Source organism: Bemisia tabaci, chromosome 1 (assembly GCF_918797505.1).
Source record: "Bemisia tabaci chromosome 1, PGI_BMITA_v3".
NCBI lineage: Eukaryota > Metazoa > Arthropoda > Insecta > Hemiptera > Aleyrodidae > Bemisia > Bemisia tabaci.
Genome location: NC_092793.1, coordinates 62,734,401 through 62,754,147, shown reverse-complemented (window position 1 = coordinate 62,754,147; position 19,747 = coordinate 62,734,401). Strand labels below are relative to the sequence as shown.

The window sequence follows — 19,747 nt, the reverse complement described above, 5'->3', positions numbered from 1 at the left end:
CGAATATCTCTGCAGATTTTTGCGGTTCTTAGTCGATAAAGAACAACAGCCCCTGGGCATGAGCCTTAAATATAATTCAATCCATAAAATTGGCCAAATTCCGAGAAATGAAAGCAGGATTCTTTTTGGAGAAAAATTTGCATTGAATACAGTTATCGCTAACTCCATCGAATGCAAGGTTTTTTTTCAAAAGAGATCTTGCTTTAAATTCTCTGAATGTTGCCAATATTTTGGTTTAAAATGATTCTACATTTGCACGGGCAACTGTTCTTTTTTTGGGAAAAAAATTCGAGATGTGTCAAGATACTTGATTTAATCAATGCGATATTTTGCAGTCTAGTTTAACCACCCCAGAAATCAGGACAAATAACATCAATTTGAGCATTTTCACAATCCTAGAGGTAAAGAGAAGGAAATACTTAAGTACCTCAAGCAGATTGCTCAATGTGCCTGGACACAGCTAATAGAAGACACAGATTCAGTGATCACTTTGACGATAACCATGAGTTTCTGTTTTCTTCATTACTCAAGCGAGTATGATTTTAATGGAAATGTAGGCCGAGATTGACATCTGATATGGCAAGAATTAGGTAAAGCTAAGAAGTGTTGCAATTTTAAGAGTCAGATTACGTATTGAGAAATGATTAGGAAATGCAAGGAAAATCAAGGATAATGGTGCTATATGTAGGTAATGTAAATCAGGATCTGTAGTTACTCATCATCCTCATTGTATTAAGATCTGCTCTATTGTATGATCCGTGGCCAGGAAGATGAAGAATGATGAAATTACATCAGATCAAAATGTGAATGTCTACTTATCAATGGACAGCTGTTCGTATAAGATTTTTAACAGAATCTGACCGTTTGATCCAAACTCAAACCAGGCAGACTTTGTTAAAATTCATTTCGCAGTTGTTGAATTCATCAGTCTACTTCGCCTGTTAAAACCACTTTGAATTTTGCAGGTGAGTTGCATCATTTACTTATCCATTTCATGTTGCATGTCCAGAGCTCGACAAGTTAAGGTTTTCCGTTGCAGTGAAACCCGTGGCATCAAGTATATTTTAAAAGCTCATGCATACCCTCCTAATAGAATAACAACGTTTTCATCTTGCAGGTTTAATACACAAGCATTTAATCATGAATCAAAAGTAGGGGTAAGGACCATTGAGACCATTCACCTCTTACATAGCCTAGGGAGGGAGCATTGTCAAGGAAATTTTTGGAGGGAGGGGGATGGGGAGCAAATTCCTTATACATCTTTTATAGGTATAAAATATATATTTATACCTATAATATAGGTAGATTATAGGTATAAAATAGGTATATCTTACTCTATAGTATAAAATATATTTATAATATAAGTATGAAAAAATCTATAAAATATGTATATTATGAGTATAATATATGGGAGTTGTGCTACTAGGGTAAGCGAGCACAAAATTGAGTAAGTAGACTTTAGGGATGAGCAAGTTTTCAAAGCAGTTACTTGCATAGAAGGCAACATCTTTTTTAATAATCATGGTTTCCTCCCAAGGAATAGAGGCCTGGAAAAAAAAATACTGTAAATACCCGCACCAACTTGGAGACCTCTCACATCCAACACTAGCCGCTTCCTAATTTAAAAAAGTCCGAAATGAAGAATTAACTACAAAGAAAAGTAAATGAACGGATTTTTCCCGTGCATTTCTTGGGAAAACATTAAGATTGCCCGGGTCCGACCGAGATTCCACTGGGCCATGAGAGGAGGACGGCTAAACCCGCGCCAGCGATGTCGCTCCGCGGCCTCTCTTGGTTGCCCGTGGGAGCGGTCTCGGGAGGCGTGCTGGACACTCTCTCGAACCGGCTAAAGTCGCGGAACTACGAGCAGGTAGAGTCCCTCTCTCGCGCGCGTCGGAGAAACCTGATTTTTCTCCGCGCCACACGCAGGATGCGGGTTGGTTCCCAATCTTGCTAACTGGGGAATGCCAGGATGTTCTGTTTCAGCATCTTTCAGCTCTCGCCTCAATAGATTTAACGGTTTTTCTCCTAAATTTTCAGTTGCTTTGCGTTTTAACGTGGCTCTAATTATTTGCCGCTGAATTTCATTTTCTTTGTCTTCGTGGTTGTGGCTGTCTTCCTTCACCGATACAATTTTTTCCATCTTGGCGTCCGTCATAAAACCTGCTGAACATGAACCGTTGGATTGCCGTTGGATGACCAACGGATGCAGCACCATACTGCACTCTCTGCACAGTCGTTAAAATGTCAAAAGAAGCACGAAATATCACAGTAGTTATTAATCGTATGAGCGAATCAGAGTCGTTAAAATGTTAAAAGAATCACAGTAGTTATTAATCGTATGAGCGATTCTTCTTCCGTGTACCGACGATAAAATCGAACTGAATGGCAACTTGTTTACTACATCCAAAGTGATGTTCATACCTACAAATGATAATAGACAGCCGTGGTCACCTTAGGACAAAGTTCAACCCAACATTTGAGATCAGTTTACGATTACATTTCAGTTCGTACCATTCATTCCTCTAATCGCACCGATGTCAGCTTTCGTGCCAAATTGGGCATTTTTTCTGAAACTTTCTGTGAGCTTACTGATATTGGTCTTTTGCCGAATCGGTCCGTTTTCCCCCTCGATGTGCTGAAATAATTTTGCCGAAATGGGTAAAATTTGCCGAAATGGGTTGCGCCCCATTTGATCGTGGGAAACGGGCTTATCCCACTGCAGCGTCCTATACTGCCGTGCTAAGGAAGAACAACCAGGGTTGAAATGTGTCCTAAAGCCTCCTTGATAACATATCAAAAGCTCGTTTTAGTTAGACGATGCGCTCGGTGGTAAAAAAGCCTCGGAGTGATAGAAAAACACGAATTTTCGCTAAAATACGCCTGCAGACCTATGTTTAGGCAACCGTTTAACACGTATGCAGTGGCCTATGGGCTAAATCATGATTATTTCCGTAAACTACAATGAGTCAACTCGGAAACGCCGCATAAATTTCAAGATTTAACTTGATGTTATGCTCTTAGTGAAAATATGCCTCCACTACTCCGAAATCCGCTATCTTCATAGCTGTTTGTATGGAAAATTCAATTTTTTTTTTGGAACTTAATTGGAGGAAATCTCCTTGTAAGAGTCTAACAAAGCTTGGTAACTACCCTAGATAATATACTTAGCGTGCATACAGTTCGAGAGACGTGTTTCCCTAGGATTTTTGGGGATGTCCTTAAACGTCAATTTTTGTAAAAAGTTTTTTTTAACTATGAGCGCATCTTCTAACTAAAACCAAGCCAGGGTTAAAATGTGTCCTAAAGCCTTCTTAATAACATATCAAAAGCTCGTTTTGATTAGACGATGCGCTCGGTGTCAAAAAAGGCTCGGAGTGATAGAAAAACACGAATTTTCGCTAAAATACGCCTGCAGACCTGTGTTTAGGCAACCGTTTAACACGCATGCAGTGGCCTATGGGCTAAATCATGATTATTTCCGTAAACTACATTGAGTCAACTTGGAAAACCCGCATAAATTTCCAAATTCTAGGAGGGGGCCAAAAAAGGCCCTTATCGATACCCCTCCTTTCCTTTGGTAACAATTAATTTTAGCAACTTTAAATAAAACAATTGTTTGCATTAATACTTGAAAACTGTTGTCATAATATTGATTAAAACAAAATATTTTTGAAATTGTTTACAATTATGAATGGATTTATTTAGCACTTAGGAAAACTAGTCAACTAATTATGGGTTTGGATTAATTTAGAAAAGAAGCTCTCAACGTGCGTCACGCAACCTCCGGAAAAAGAATGTCCTTCCCCCAAAAATGGCCGGTCCTCCTCTCTCCTAATGATGGTCGATTGTGGCGCTGTGCGCGGAGAGATTTGGAAGTGTGAAATTTGAAAAAGAATCGGGAAGTAATTGGAGGTGCTAACAGGGTTGTTAACTTTTTCTTTTAATTTTGATGCTCTTGACTTTCTTGAGCAACCCAATAATTGTTTTAGAAATGAAAACTTTCGAACGATTGTTCTATTGAGGAAACACTCTAAAAAAAAGGGGTCTTCCCTGGTGTTCGTTTCTCTATTAATCTCTCCCTTCCCAGGATTTTTCAAACACCTATTTTTAAAGTGAGCTTCAAATGGTTTATTTTTTCAAGAACTTTGATGCTTTGCGTTTGCAATAATCCTAGACACTCGAATTACTTTAAAGAAGAAAATTAAACGGTTAGTGGTTTGTCATCGGTAGTAGTTGAAATTTAAACTGGGAAAAATTCTTGAAGAAAGAACAAACTCCCACCACTTTGATAATAGATAGATACCTGAACAATTTTGACAAAAAAGAAAAAGGCATTTGGTACCAGGGCTCTAAATCTTGTGAATGAATCATAACTTTGAAGAAAAAAAACCGAAAATTATTTTTCACAAGGTTAGTTTATTAGAAATTAGATCGCGCTATTCAAATATTCTGCTTTCTTAGGCTGCTACACATTCATGATCCTTTCTTTCCTTTCTTTTTTTTGCTAATTTTTTGGGGGGTCAATTGGTCATTGAAACTCACAAATCGTGCGAACCGAGATCAGACGCGGACGATTGGGTTGGCGATATGCGGACTATAGTTTCACGACTACGCCGGCAGAGCGAGTTAGACTGGCTGGGGGGGGGGGGGGGGGGGGGGGGGGGAAGGGCATTCCAATTTGCGTTGCTTGTTGCGTTGGCGACCACATGCGGCTGCATTATTTAACTCTTGAATGCATCGCGAGATATGCCACTTCATCGCAATTTATATTGCGTTCAAAACCGAAAAACGAAAGATTCTAAGCGACTCGTGAAAATTTTCAATTTTTCCCTGACTTTTAGCTGTTTTTGGTCAAACTCCCTGACTTTTCCAGGTTTTCCCTGACCGTGGCAATCCTGGTCCCCTAAATTTGCGTAAATTCTCGGCATTTTGAAACCGTTGATTTCATTCGACGATCTTTCTCTACATTGCCTGTGGAAAATCTTATAAATTCTTTTTTAAACAAGTTCTTACGCTAAATTTTCCGTTAACATTTTTGAAGTTAAGATTTCATAAGTGAGTAAGTCAAGTAATTAGAAAAGCTAGCCTCGTAATGAAAAAAATAATTTGATGAATGCGGAATAGTCTCCTCAAGATAAAAAGTGAAAAAAGGGAGAAAAACAAAGGTTGCAAGGGGAAAGAAAGGATTTTATTTTTTACTAAAATCAGAACTCCGCCTGTACTGTCTTCTATAGGGAGTGCTGCCGGTCCCAAGCCCGGGCTAAGGAGGAGGGTTCGGCGGTGAGGCTAGCAACCTGCCGCCGGTAAAAACACACAATCTGCTCAAAGAAGCAAAAAGAAGCCTCGGTACCAGACTTTAACGGATTTACGACCCAAAGATTTACGGAAAACGGATAAACGGATTAAAATGGCTCAACGATTGAGAATCGCTACATGGAACGTGAAATCATGGAATAAGAAGGACCAAGAAATCGTCTCGGAAATAGAAGAAAGAAAAATCGATGTCTGTGCTCTGAGCGAAACAAAAAGAAAAGGCGCTGGCACTGTGATGCGCGGAAATTACTTGCTTCTGTATAAAGGCGCAAATAAGAACGAAAGAGCATATGCCGGTGTTGGAATATTAATTCATAAAAATCTCGTTGACAACATCACTGATATCAAATACATAAGCGAAAGGATGCTCCTTGTAGAGCTTAATCTAGGCTGTGAGAAGCTGAACTTGATATCTGTTTATGCACCGGACACAGGAAGAGCGAAGCAGGAACGAGACGACTTCTACCGCGATTTACAAAAAGTCATAGATACTATACCGGTGCGCAAGAAATTAATCATCATGAGTGGCGGTAGCCACCACCGGGCAAGTAACCTATCCTCCAACAATTGGCAACACAGCACAGCCCGGTCGAGGCAACGACACCATAGTTACACGAACTTGGCTTATTTGGGTTTTTAGTTGCGGTTCAGTAAACTTTTCAAAGCAACGGAGCGACCGATTTCAGAAATTTTGGTGTCTAAAGATGCGTCTCGGTCCCGTCTAACAGACTGTTGAGTTTCAAGGAGGTTGATCATTTATTAAACGAGATAATTACGCATATGTGCCTAAAATAGCAAAAAGTATCCACTTTGACCATTTTCACGCTCTGTCAAAGCTATGGAGAATACGAGACATCGGAGCCCTATATAATGTTATATCAAAAGAATTGTCATGTTCCCGTGTAGTGCGCGTTTAAGTTTCATTAATAACCAAGGCATCCTAAGAAAAATATTGCGTCTAAACTGCTTTTCGGGTGCAATGGGCGACCCGACCTGCTGACGTTTATCATTGAATTTCTCGCTTACACTATTCTGGAATGAAATTATGGTTATTTCGAGGGAACATCCTGAAGTTATGAGGATTCTAAAAATTATATATGAGTAGGGGTTTACTTTTACCGTTTAGGCTGTAGCTTTGATTATGTCCCAAAAATCGTAAAACCCGAATTTACTAACACATACACACGGTAGAGTGACAATGTTAGTGCTCTCTGCAGTCAGCATCTCACCAGCGGAACAACAAAACAAACCACGAATGTTAGGTTAGTTCCTGTTTCACAGAGCAACAAAAACGATCGATACAATACGGAATCATTTGGTTTCAATCATTTCAATCCATTTACGACTTCAACAATGTTTGTGACAAGCATTATCATCGTATTTTACAACCTGGAGCAGAAGTTTATCGCCTCATCGTGAAGTGAATTCTGAATATCCAATCTTAGAACTCAAAACCTCACCATTCTACTCTCTCATTGTTCTCTCTTCATTTTTGGTTCAAATCAAGCGATTTAAAGTCACTTCACTAAAATTATGTGATCTTGAATCCATTCAAGAGTGTGAAGCTCACATTTTTCTGGCATTACAGCCTTTTTACTCCTCAAATTCTACGGATATGAGTCCATTTCGCTCAAGGTTTTTTGAGCGATACCAAGTGTTTCTACATTTAAGATAAGTGAGGTTTGTCTTTTGGTTCTTCTTTTGGCAGTTTTAAAGTAAATTAGGTATTACAGTACCTTCGTCCAGTTTTGTTTCCTTGTTTAATGTTTGTTGAGAGTCTTTCTACGTGAACACTCAAGGACATACATACTTACGCTCAGGTACCAATACCATTGTTTTTCTCTCACGTCAGGATGTACCTTTAAGCATGCTAATTTACCAAAGAAACTCCTCCAGTGATAAATAATTTTAAGCTTTATTACGAAGTGAAAACCTCTGTGTGGTGTCGCTAAATTTCTCAGATAAGTCTCAGTTTAGACACGTAGAACAGACGTTCACTTTTGTCCGTTACGATCCCTGCTCTTATAGCTTCACATCTTACTTTGATCTCTGATTCATCGATTAATGGCACTTTTAGTTCCATTCATCATCAATCAGTTCAAAGCTATCTCAACGATGAATCATCAAACGTTATATCAAGGAAGAAATTTTCTGCTGAAAGCTACGACGGAATTGACATTGCAACTCAACTTACGAAAGCATGAACCAAGACATAAGAATCTGTCTCAAAGTGAACATTTTTTTCAACTCATCAGGCAGTTTTGCAGGTAAGAAATATACATTTGATTAATTAAGGATTACCAGATTACATGCACACTGGTTTTCCAACATTTACGGTAGATAGGGATATTTTTATTGATAATGATTAATGACGAAACGAATATATCAATACCATGGCCAAACTGGGAAACTACTTACCGCAATCCACAAAGTTCATCCTCAAAGACTTTCAGAGTCTTTTCATTTCTCTGCTGATAAATAATTCAACATAATTTCTGAAAATTGTGTAATTAATGACTTCGATGCGCAGAATATTCTTTTCTGGGATTTTTAGCGTAGTGGTCACTAACTATTCCCTGATTTTGGAATGTCCTCTTTTGACATTAGGTGTCTCAGATAAAAATTCTTTTCACAAAAATTTCAAGTTTTTACTTGACTTAATTTTAAGTGTTTAGTCTCTTTAAACTGAAAAGTCCAATTTTTTTACTCGGAGAAGGAATTTCAATGCTCCGCAGCAAAACTACTTGACATATTTTCACAGTGAGGAGGGCTTAATTTCCTAACTTTTACAGAACCTGTCACCCTGTCTATCCCACAGAAATTCAGTGAACCAAATGAGATTCAATGAGGGTCGTTGATAACTTTACCACTAAATTGATACCGCTTAAATGATTTTGGAGGGAGCAATTTTACCTACTAACATTGTTGTCAAACAGGGTTTATTCATCAGAGCCCTGAATTGAGGAACCAAGAGAAAATAATTTGTTTTCATTTACTCCTCAAAGATGAAATTGACCATGATGCAGGTCAGTACCTACCTATGAGAACTATATAGATCTCATAAAATTTCAGTAAACCTTGTCGCTGGGGGAAAGATCTAATACATACTGAAGATAATCATCGAATAATGTACTCTCCTAAATAGACAAAAATTACAATGAAAATGTTCATTATTTGATGAAAAATAAAGTACAAAAATTTTCAGAGTCTCAGAGGACGCAAAGAACGCCAAAAAATCTTAAAATAATTTCCTTTCACAAACAAAAATAAAAATGACACTGAACATTTCTAGCAGGGCTTCTTTATAATCAGAGAACAAAAATTTTGAGAGCTTGACACTTTTAATCCTTACAATTTTTAGATTGTAACACTAATGATGTCTGGGAAGCTATTGAATGCCCTGATTTCCAAACTTCTATTACTCAAGCAGCACACATTTCTTTGGATTTCAATTCCATGGTAAAATTATTTCTATTGCATTGTAGTGTTGAGAATGTTGCCTGTTTACTCATTGAAGGAACAATTTTTAGAGCAATTAATTTGAAATAAGTACCTACCGTAGTTGCAATTTATCATTGAATTTCTTCGTATTTCTTTTCTTTCTTCTTTTTCTTTTCTTGGGATTCTACAATTGTATTTCTTTTCAGGGATATCTACAGTTGTGTAGATTTTGATTTTTAAAACTAATCTCTTTTTAAAACTAAGAGAGCGTTGAAATAATTATCACTTACCATGTATAACTTTCTGCAAAATTTGCCTCAGTTGATGTTCTCACAAGTTCAGTTGTAAAGTCAATTCAGCCATAGCTTTCCGAAGAAAATTTCTTCTTCGATCTAACAATTAATGATTAATCGTCGAAATAGCTTTGAACTGATCAATTAAAAATGACAGTCAAGGGTGTAAAAAAATAAGACGGATCCGAGAAACTTTTCTACACAGCAAGGAGATATCCACTTCATAGCTATAAGCATTAAATGGATTACATTTTGCAATTAGGAGCCACTATTTCTGGTCCATTTTAGAAACAGAATACATGCTATTGGTTTCCCTATGCAGATATGTGTTTTTATGGGAGAGCCGGAGGTAATGGTTCCTTATTGTTAAATGTAATCCAATTCCTTCACAAGTGGGGGACTTCATTTGGTAAAATAACAGTTTTCTTGCAAAAATGAGATGATATAAACTCCAAAAAACCCAAAAACTTGGGTAAAGAGACTCCGGGCAAGTCACCATCCTCTTGCCAAAAACCTCCAAAAGCTCTTCTTTGTTCCCCTCTTCAGTGGAAAAAGAAAATATCACACTACGACAGTTTCCATTTCTGTCATAGAGTACCCCAAGCGGACCAAAGAACGGAACTCTTAGTCGTTTACACATTTACCTATTTAACAAAATCTCCAGGAGGTCACAGACAGGCTGGCAGCCCCTCATTGGACCAAAACGCACACCGTACCATTTTTTCCTTGTAGGTATGTGCCTCCAAAGTACATGAAATGACTCCTTGAGGGGCGGGCAAGTTTGATTGAAATTCACGTTGTCCTCTGAAAATGAGCTAAAATTTTTACTTACCTTGAAGAAGAAGAAAATCGAGTTATCATTTTCTTCCATACACGGTAGGTATGCCTAAGAGGTATGAGAGGCACCAGGAACGCCTTCCAAAATTATTGATGCAACCCGCACGACTCCGAAGTCAGCGGAAACTTTCTTGAAGCGTCTCCTAAGATTTTCCCTACGCAATAATCCCCTTCAAAAATGAATGATGCAACAAGCGCGTCCTGTTTGACCACGAAAGCTCCTCAGATGAGAAGTCTTTTGGTCTGGTCAGAAAAATATTCGAACTTTATTTTTCATCTTCTCTTCTCATTTCCCGCATTGACGGAGGCGACATTTTTTGGAAAGCATGACGCGCCCGGCCCAATGCGTAAAAAAAAGTGCGAATAGAATATGACCTTCCATTATGAATGATCGTTCAGGAATACTTGTACAACAAAGACGGTACTGTTTATTTGGACGTGTACAAAGCCTCCTCGTAGTCATAATTGACTTTTTCCATTCTGATCCCGTACTATCAGTTCGGAAATTGGCCTCATTCTCAGTGAGCCCGAACATCCGTTTCCTAAATATTTGTAGCAGTCTATCTACAGGTTGATCCTCAGTGAGAGCATTGGGCCGGGCGCGTCATGCTTTCCAAAAAATTTCGCCTCCGTCAATGCGGGAAATGAGAAGAGAAGATGAAAAATAAAGTTCGAATATTTTTCTGACCAGACCAAAAGACTTCTCATCTGAGGAGCTTTCGTGGTCAAACAGGACGCGCTTGTTGCATCATTCATTTTTGAAGGGGATTATTGCGTAGGGAAAATCTTAGGAGACGCTTCAAGAAAGTTTCCGCTGACTTCGGAGTCGTGCGGGTTGCATCAATAATTTTGGAAGGCGTTCCTGGTGCCTCTCATACCTCTTAGGCATACCTACCGTGTATGGAAGAAAATGATAACTCGATTTTCTTCTTCTTCAAGGTAAGTAAAAATTTTAGCTCATTTTCAGAGGACAACGTGAATTTCAATCAAACTTGCCCGCCCCTCAAGGAGTCATTTCATGTACTTTGGAGGCACATACCTACAAGGAAAAAATGGTACGGTGTGCGTTTTGGTCCAATGAGGGGCTGCCAGCCTGTCTGTGACCTCCTGGAGATTTTGTTAAATAGGTAAATGTGTAAACGACTAAGAGTTCCGTTCTTTGGTCCGCTTGGGGTACTCTATGACAGAAATGGAAACTGTCGTAGTGTGATATTTTCTTTTTCCACTGAAGAGGGGAACAAAGAAGAGCTTTTGGAGGTTTTTGGCAAGAGGATGGTGACTTGCCCGGAGTCTCTTTACCCAAGTTTTTGGGTTTTTTGGAGTTGTTAGGTGACTGGATTGCTCGGGTTGGAGACAGCGTGGTGCCTGGAGTGAAGAACAGATTTAACGAGCCTACTCTGAATGACAGCGGTAGAGAATTAGTAGAATTTTGCTCCGTTAACGAATTAAGAATAAACAATACGTTCTTTGATCATCCTAGACAACATAAGATCACCTACACCAATAGTAGAGGTCAGACGTCCATGATTGACTATGTTATCAGCAATCGGCAGCTGCATCCGCAGCAAGTACTGGATGTTCGAACTTTATCATCTGCAAATGCCGGCACAGATCACGGACTCGTCTTATGCGAACTGCGATTGAGTCTGAATCCAGTAAAGAGGCGTCCAGTAATAGTTCAGAAATTGTGTGCTGAGAAGCTGTCAGACCTCTCTATAAGAGGACTTTACCGATCGAGATTACGCGGTCCACCCAGTGATTCTTCGACAACTGATGAACTATGGCAACACATCAAGTCAAAAGTGCTAGAAGCAGCGGAAGAGGCCGTTGGTTGGCGGAAAGTGAACAAGAATCGCATGAATAACCGAACACCGTGGTTTTGCGACGAGGTCAAGGAAGCGGCGAAGATAAAGAAAGAAGCTTTCCTCAAATACAAATCCAATCCAACCCCTCGAGAACACGAGATATACGCAAGAATCCGCAACGCGACCAATGAAAAAATAACGAAAATCAAAGAGAATTACTGGGAAGGATATACGAAAGGCATGGAGCGTGACTTTTATGGAGCTCAGAGGAAAATGTGGGGTGCACTCCGAAAGCAGCGAAAAGAAATTTGTGAATATAAGCGTGTCCAGCATGTAGATAAGGAGCAATGGTTTAAATATTTCTCTGAACTGTATGATGAAAGCAATACAGACTCCAATGGAAATTTAGAATTCAGAAATGAAGATAGTGTGAACATAACCTTGGACATGGTAACAAGAGCTATCCACCGGCTCAAATTAAGGTGATTCGATGGACGCCATATTTTGTGTCAGAACGGCATGCGATATATCGCATTAATTTGTTCCATATTTTCAGCTACTCGTCATTTTTCTCCTATTTTGAGATCGCACTTCTGTTGTCAGGAGTCTAAAGCACTCACTTACCAATTTTAACAAAGAAATTCAACTTAATAAAGGCGTGGTTTTTTCAGAGAGAAAACATCGCATTCGATACTGATATCGAAACTGCACTCGAATGCGATATTTTCTCTCTGAAAAAACCACGCCTTTATTACGTTGAATTTCTTTGTTAAAATTGGTAAGTGAGTGCTTTAGACTCCTGACAACAAAATTGCGATCTCAAAATAGGAGAAAAATGACGAGTAGCTGAAAATATGGAACCAATTGATGCGATATATCGCATGCCGTTCTGACACAAAATATGGCGTCCATCGAATCACCTTAAGGAAGTCATCTGGACCAGATGGTATAGGCAATGAATTTTTGAAATATGGCGGTGGCACTTTGGCCAAGCACATCCATCATTTGTTCTCTAAAATCTTACAGGAAAAGAAAGTTCCAGACGAATGGAAGGATAGCCACACGATCCCAATCTTCAAGAAAGGAAATAAGCTTCTACCAGAGAACTACCGCGGCATTACGCTGCTCAATACCTGTTTGAAGCTTTTCACTACTGTAATTAAGAACATCTTAGAGGAAATTGTAGACGCGGCTGAAGAGCAGCAAGGCTTCCGGAGGAATAGAGGAACTACTGATGCCATATTTATGATTTGTCAACTATCGGAGAAGGCTATCGAATTTAATAAGCCACTCTTCCTATGCTTTGTAGACCTTGAAAAAGCATTTGATCGCGTACGAAAACAGGATGTGCTGCAGATATTAAATGAGAGAAATGTTCCCAGATGCTTGATAGAGTTAGTTAAAGATTTAAATACAAACACGAGGACCCAAATTATTACCGCTGAAGGTCTCTCGGATGCCATCGTCATAAATGAGGGAGTGAGACAGGGTGATTCGCTGAGCGCATTTCTCTTCAACTTAGTGATGGACAAACTAATTCGCGCCGTGCGACCAAGGCGAGGATATACGCTTAGGAACAGAAATATTAATATCATTTGTTATGCTGACGATGCTGTGCTCATAGCAGATTCGGAAGATGAATTGCAAAGAATCTTGCATACATTTATTATGACAGCCAAGAAGTACAATATGAAAGTATCCGCCGCTAAGACAAAAAGTATGGTAGTCAGTAGAAACCCTATACGATGCAAGTTGGAAGTAGATGGTAAAATGATCGAACAAGTGATTGAGTTTAAATATCTTGGAGCATTGCTGACAAGTGCAAAGGACTTAGGAACCGAAGTGCGAGACCAGGCACTCAAGGCGGCGAGAGTTGCCGGATGCCTCAACGAGATGGTGTGGCGCAACAAATACATGGCCCGAGAAAGTAAAGTCAGAGTCTATAAAACAATCGCTAGACCAGTGTTAACATTTGCCACAGAGACCAGGGCCGAGACAAAGCGCACCAAACAACAATTCCGCACCGTTGAAATGAAGGTCTTAAGAAAAATAGCGGGCTTTACACTTTGGGATCATCAGACCAACGAGTCCATCAGAGATGCTTGTAATGTGCAAGATGTAGCCAAGTGGACTAGGATGAGGAGAAAGATGTGGTCGGAGCACGTTGACAGAATGGATGAAGAGAGACTGGCAAAAGTTTGTATGACTGGACAACCCATAGGGAAAAGACTGCCTGGACGACCGCCTAAGAGATGGGCACAAAGCTGGCTCTCTTCTCCTGAAGATGATTGAATGTTCCTGTTGCTATTTGTTTTATTGACTTGACGAATCTTAAATTAAAATTTTAATTTTAATTTTAATATTTAATTTTTAATTTTAATTTATTAAATTTTTAATATTTTGTGCTTGGCACTCAAAGGCTTGACAAACAGGGTCATGCCCTAGTCGTTAGTAGAAGAAGAAGAAGACTAAAATCAGGAAACTACTCAGTTAGCAAGATCGAGCTCCGTCATTTGGATACATTAGCCCGTACAGGAGCTCGCTTTAATATTCGCGTCATCCACAAAACGTAGCAGTAGATAGAAGATCGAGTTGCCAAGCGCACTTCTCACAGTCTCCGTCCACAGTCTCCAGCGGCCGATTGGAGACCGAGATGATAAGCGCGCTCCTCACGGCCCCCGTCCACAGTCTCTAGCGGTTGAACGGGAGTGAGTCGGGAACGAGTCAGGCGCGCGCATCTACCCGTATGTGTAGTGTGTTTGGAGCTGCAAAGAAATGCAGGAGTCCGGATGCGCGATGCCGATGCGCCTTCTTCGCAAGTAGCCAGCATGATCCGAGTCTGCGGCCTGCTCATTGTCAGCCCGCGTTTTTCAACCAAGATGTCCGCGCGGCACCTGTTCGTCTCATTCGTGCTTCGTCTTGTTCGTTCGTAGACCACGTTGTTGTGTTGTGGTTCAACTCGTGACTTTAAAGTGAGTGCATGTGTCACCGACGCCTATGGAATTGAGTGTGAAGACCACTTTTTAAGGTAAGAGTTTTCCTTATTATTTTACACACATTTGCACATTCCTCACCGGTTTTTAATTCTGCTGCTCGGGCAAGAAACCCAACCAAAATATTTATCTCTGAAGTAGTGATTTTGTGGAAGGACGAAAGAAAGTTTTCCTTGAGCTGAAGTTAACCTCCCCTCCAATCTGTACCATGCTCTGACCTGCTGTTGTTCAAGCAGAGTTCTTACTTACCTCAACTATCTCTGTTCCTGCTCTGAGTCATTTGACTTTAGCACATTTATACTTCTAAGGGTAATAGGGTATACAGGCACGAGCAATTTTCAGCATCTGAGGCTCACCGGAAGGTACATATTACTGTTTATTCTTTACCGCAACATCGATTTGCTCTTGAGTGCAACACCGATCATTTTTACTGGTTTCTTGGTATCATTCCTGATGAAAGATTCAATTCCCTCACTCTCATTCAGATTTTCAGGTTTTCGGAACTGCACTGCTTATAGAAGCTCTCAAAAGCTTAGGAATATAGCATCAGACTTCTACGACCAGGTCGGGAGGCTCTTCAAATTAGTCCACTGACTTCTAGTGTGCCACCCGATTCAATATATTCTAGTGTGAAAGTGAAGAATAGCTGATCCTCAGTTGCCCTCCTGAAGTGAGACTACTAATTTAGCAAGAACATCATTCAGTTTTAGAAGCTAAATTCCTGCGATTGTGACCTATTTCAATTCTTACATGACTCAACACTTGCTCAATCCCTGGTAAAAATGATCAGTTGACGGTGTATCAGTTTGTCAACGGTGTTTTGGCGCGGAGCATCAGTAGACATCAATTGAGATCGGGTCAGTTGATGGCTTCAACTGATCTAAACTCATAAGTGGTGGCAGTTCGAAGTATCAACAGATCTGGAATGATACTTAGTATCAGTTGGTACCATGTATCAACTGATAAAGACATAAATTAAAAACGCACTATCTGCTTGTGTAATTTTACGTATTTATTCAGTTTCTCACGTTTATCTCACGATTTGACGACCAGAGAGCGCTGCTGGGAATTACCGTTCTCTGTTCTCTTGGTCTCAACTGCTCTAATTCTGGCAGTGCATTCTTGTCTGTAAGGGTAAGTACCTAAACAAGTTTGAACAGATAACATATTTCTAATCCATGCAAATTTTGTCAGTTCCAGGGCCTTCGACAGATAGGGGGTAGTAATGCTGGTGATATGATTCGAGGAATGCTTCTCCGCATTGTACGGAATGCTGTCGCCAAACAATACAGCTTTCAAGGGAAAGGAGAAAGCAATAAAAAATTTGACAAATATTTAATTGTCAGTATGATGTTAAGTACGTAATAACTATTTCCCTGCAATAAATTTTCGAAACTTACTTGTGACTAATTGATATTGGTGAAGGAACGTGTACTCTTGTATTTCATAGCAGAAAGAGGATATCAGTATTAAGGTTAATTTTCTCATGCCCTTCAAGCTACTGCCATGATCTTGTTGTATTCCTAAGAGTACATTTTCATCCAGAGATATGGATCAATTTCTTAATTGCAATAACTGTGAGGGAACAACTGAATTCGATCTCATAGCTGAGAAGAAATTAGTTTGTGAAACATGCAAAATGCTCCTAAGGCAGGGTTTTACAGGCGATTAAATTTCTGAAAATAAAGAATTCATTTAATTTCATAAGGGCAAACCCCCTAGGTAGTCTTAGAAGAGCTTGATTAAATTGTAAAGTGCCAAATTAAGGCGCAAAATGTTGAAAGTCGCGTTTTTAACATCAAAATCACGTGCGCAACACGGGGTAAAAAACTTTGCTTATCTTTCCCGGTTTATAATGTGAAGGTTTCGCCAATTTTGATGAAAAAATGTGACAAAAAAGACAAATTTAAAAAATGGGAAAGCAAACAACTTACACTTACAGTTGGTGCCCATGTGAAAAACTTTATTTTCCCCTCCTCTGATATTTATTCAAACTGAATTTTTTGAACTACCTAATCCAGTCAGGCAGTAAGAGAAGTTTCTTGTTTTTGAATAGGCCTGTTTAAAGTCAGTTTGTAATATTTGTTCTCATCTCTCTGTTACAGATGTAGTTCGTTCCCACGAGGAATATAAGTCCTTTTCAGAGTCGAGTTTCCAGACCATTGTTGCAGACTGGCTCCGCAACAGCGACAAACGTTTGCGCACGGAATTGAAGCGGGAGGCAGCTTCAATTCAACCAGTTGCAGATTATTTGTAGGAAGTCTATCATAAACAAAATTCAGTGTTTGTCTTAGGTGCTTTTTCCCCGAGTCTCGTTTCCTCCACTGACTGATCTCTTGTTTGTTTCGGAGGAAAAGAACACAAGGAACAGAACTGATTGAATGGACAACTTAGTGTTACAACTTTAGGTTTACAATTACAGAGGCGTTTTTATTAGAGGCGTCATGTTCCAAATCAGGCAATTTCCCCTTGCAACAGTTCAAGATTCTTTCTTACGGTTAATTTCTTCACAAAGCATCCAATGAACATGTTCACTCGAAATATTATACAAATTTTCTTTGAAATTAAGAGAAAAATTTTGTAAAAATTTCAAGTGATTACAACCAGTGCTTTACTTGAAAAGATATAAATTGCCAGAGTGAATCTTAAAGCGTTTCAATAGAAATTGCCAGTTTTTTATCTGACGTCACAGTCGTGTTTTCATTAAGATGACTGTCCAGTATCGTTAGAGGTAGTTGAGGAAATCATTCGGGCATTCATGAATAGTCCAGTCAAATTAGGAAAATTAGAGGAAAAAATTCCCATACAAGCGATTTTTGGCTAAAGTTACTTGTTTGGGTCTAGAGAGGCACAGGCTAAAAGTCCCCATTGATATCCCTTGTGCTTAGCCCCCCAGCCCCCCCAAACCCCCCAAAAAAGGCTAAAAATTCGATTTTTCGGCTATATCTCGAGAACGGTTGGAGATAGCGAGTTGAGTATAATTAAGAAAATGTTCCTCATCAAATTCTGCATAAAAAAGTTTCTTATGCTTTTTCCTCTCCGGGCACTCCTTGACCCTCAAAATGGCCGCCGCGCTGGGGCGTCCTATCGCGCTCCCTCACTGTACGCGCCCAAGTACGGCTCTAGACCGCGCTGCCATACCGCGCCGCGCCGGTTGCTGCGCTAGCCGTCGAGTATCTCAACCTTCTCACACCGTCGCTCTCTATGCATGCCTGGAATTTACATGATATGCAATAATTATGTATACTCACCTTGTTTGCTATGCAAAATTCTGTTTTCAGCCAGTAAACTTTGATGCTTGAGAAATTGCCTTCAGGCGAGATAAAGCTTGAAAGCAAGAAAATATAGTTTGATGACACTTAAATCCCAGTTATTGCCTTAATATTTGTGCGGTAGTTGTTTGTTTGTTTGTTTTTTTTTTTTGTTTTTTTTTTTAAAATTATCTGTATGTTGATTCGCGGTATCAAAAATCAAGGGCGTAGGAGAAGGAGGGAGGACAAAAGGGAAGGACAATTTGGTCGGTTAAGGATTGAAAGCACACTATTTATGAATTACAATTATTGTAGTAGCGGTTAAATAATGAAATGAAATTATGAAAATTTGTGCCGTCACTTTACGTTAGATTCAATTGAAAATCTTTAAAGAATGGAAAATAGTGACTTAATAGAAATAAAAGAAAACAAAGTCTGTTGTGATTAAAAAAGTCGACGTCTCTTCGATGTGGTTGATCTCAGCATCATTCTAGTTTCATCTTCCTCTTTTTCTCTCTCTCTTTCCTGGCAATTACTATCTCTGCGTGGTTCTTCATCTTGCATTTTGTCCTCGTGATCATTATCAATAGTCGCCTCGACGTCATCTACATTTTCTTCCTCTTCTTCGAAGCTTGCCAGTTCGCGGGAGTTCTCGCATGCTTCGCCGCAGCAATTAAGACATATATTGGTGCACTTGAGACCGGATTTCCGGCACCCGCAAGCCTTCCCGCAGCCTTTTGTGCAGCCACAAAATATGGAATTGAGCACTTTCTCCGGTGCTGGCCCTAGAGACATATGGACAGGAGCAAGTTGGGTCCCTTCTAAGCGCCAACCCCAGTCCTTGGGAGGTAATTGGTTGCCCAGCCACAGTTGCACTTGGTGGAAAGCCCGGAAACTATGGAACTTGGCCGCATCTTCCGAGGGCGGCAATGACTCCAGGCGGTTTTTCTTTCCTGTTAATGAATTTTTCTTGAATAAATGAAAACGAAATTTGTCTAACGAGTCATTTTTTTTATTTGCACCATATAGACGTGACAGAATTTTGCTACCGGACTCAGAGATGGAGTTGAACGTTGAGCCTTTATCCTTAAAATGACCCGCAAAATCTTGAATGTCTTCATTTTTTTCTATTAGATTGCAGAGTGCCATCTTGCCCTTTCCAAAAATTGCCGAGTTGGTATCACATCCGGAAAAAGCATGTAAAAATAGTACATGCTCTTTCAGTTTCGGGCGGGCGTTTAGGCTCTTAGAGGAGTACAGTTTAGTTTCGACGTTTAGTCTACCGGGTTTCAGAAGAAATATCTCCGTGCCTTCTGGACACAGCGCAGTTAAGATTACTAACAGATCTATGTCTTCTCCAATTATTACACAATTTTGGGTTGACTCCAAAGACAAGTTCAAGGTCGTTTGAACAATCAGTGGGTCTGCATCTCCATCTGCAATTTTGTTTTCAATACCAATGTCCCTGAATTTTTTTTGTAGCATTTCTATCAGTCTTGTTTTGTTTTCGTCATTAGATAAAAACTTTTCCTGGATTAAAGTTACTTTCGTTTCTTCATGGAAAGCAATTTCATTGACCATTGATTTACCGTACCTTCGGAATCTTTCCGCATTTTTTGTGGACGGTGTGTCACGTGAGTAACCGTCAAAAATAATGACGCAATTTCTACCAAAATTCCGAAGGGCATAGGATATGTAATTTTCTAAAATATCTCCAAATTTTTCTGCTTCTTGGGGCCAGACTGCACGGTGCAATAGAAATCCACCATCAAGAATATATGTGCTGTTACTTGGGGCCTTCTTTTCTAGTT

At 39.7% G+C, this 19,747-nt stretch overlaps 1 protein-coding gene across 1 annotated transcript; it reads left to right on the top strand.

The window, feature by feature from the left end:
- Positions 1–5,410: 5,410 nt before the first annotated feature.
- LOC109040538 (craniofacial development protein 2-like) lies at positions 5,411–18,889 on the top strand. The gene is made up of 3 exons (XM_072306530.1): positions 5,411–5,815; positions 11,210–16,042; positions 16,791–18,889. The coding sequence occupies exons 1-2, from the start codon at positions 5,411–5,413 to the stop codon at positions 12,176–12,178; spliced, it is 1,374 nt and encodes a 457-aa protein (XP_072162631.1). The 3' UTR covers positions 12,179–16,042; positions 16,791–18,889.
- The last annotated feature ends 858 nt before the right edge of the window (positions 18,890–19,747 follow it).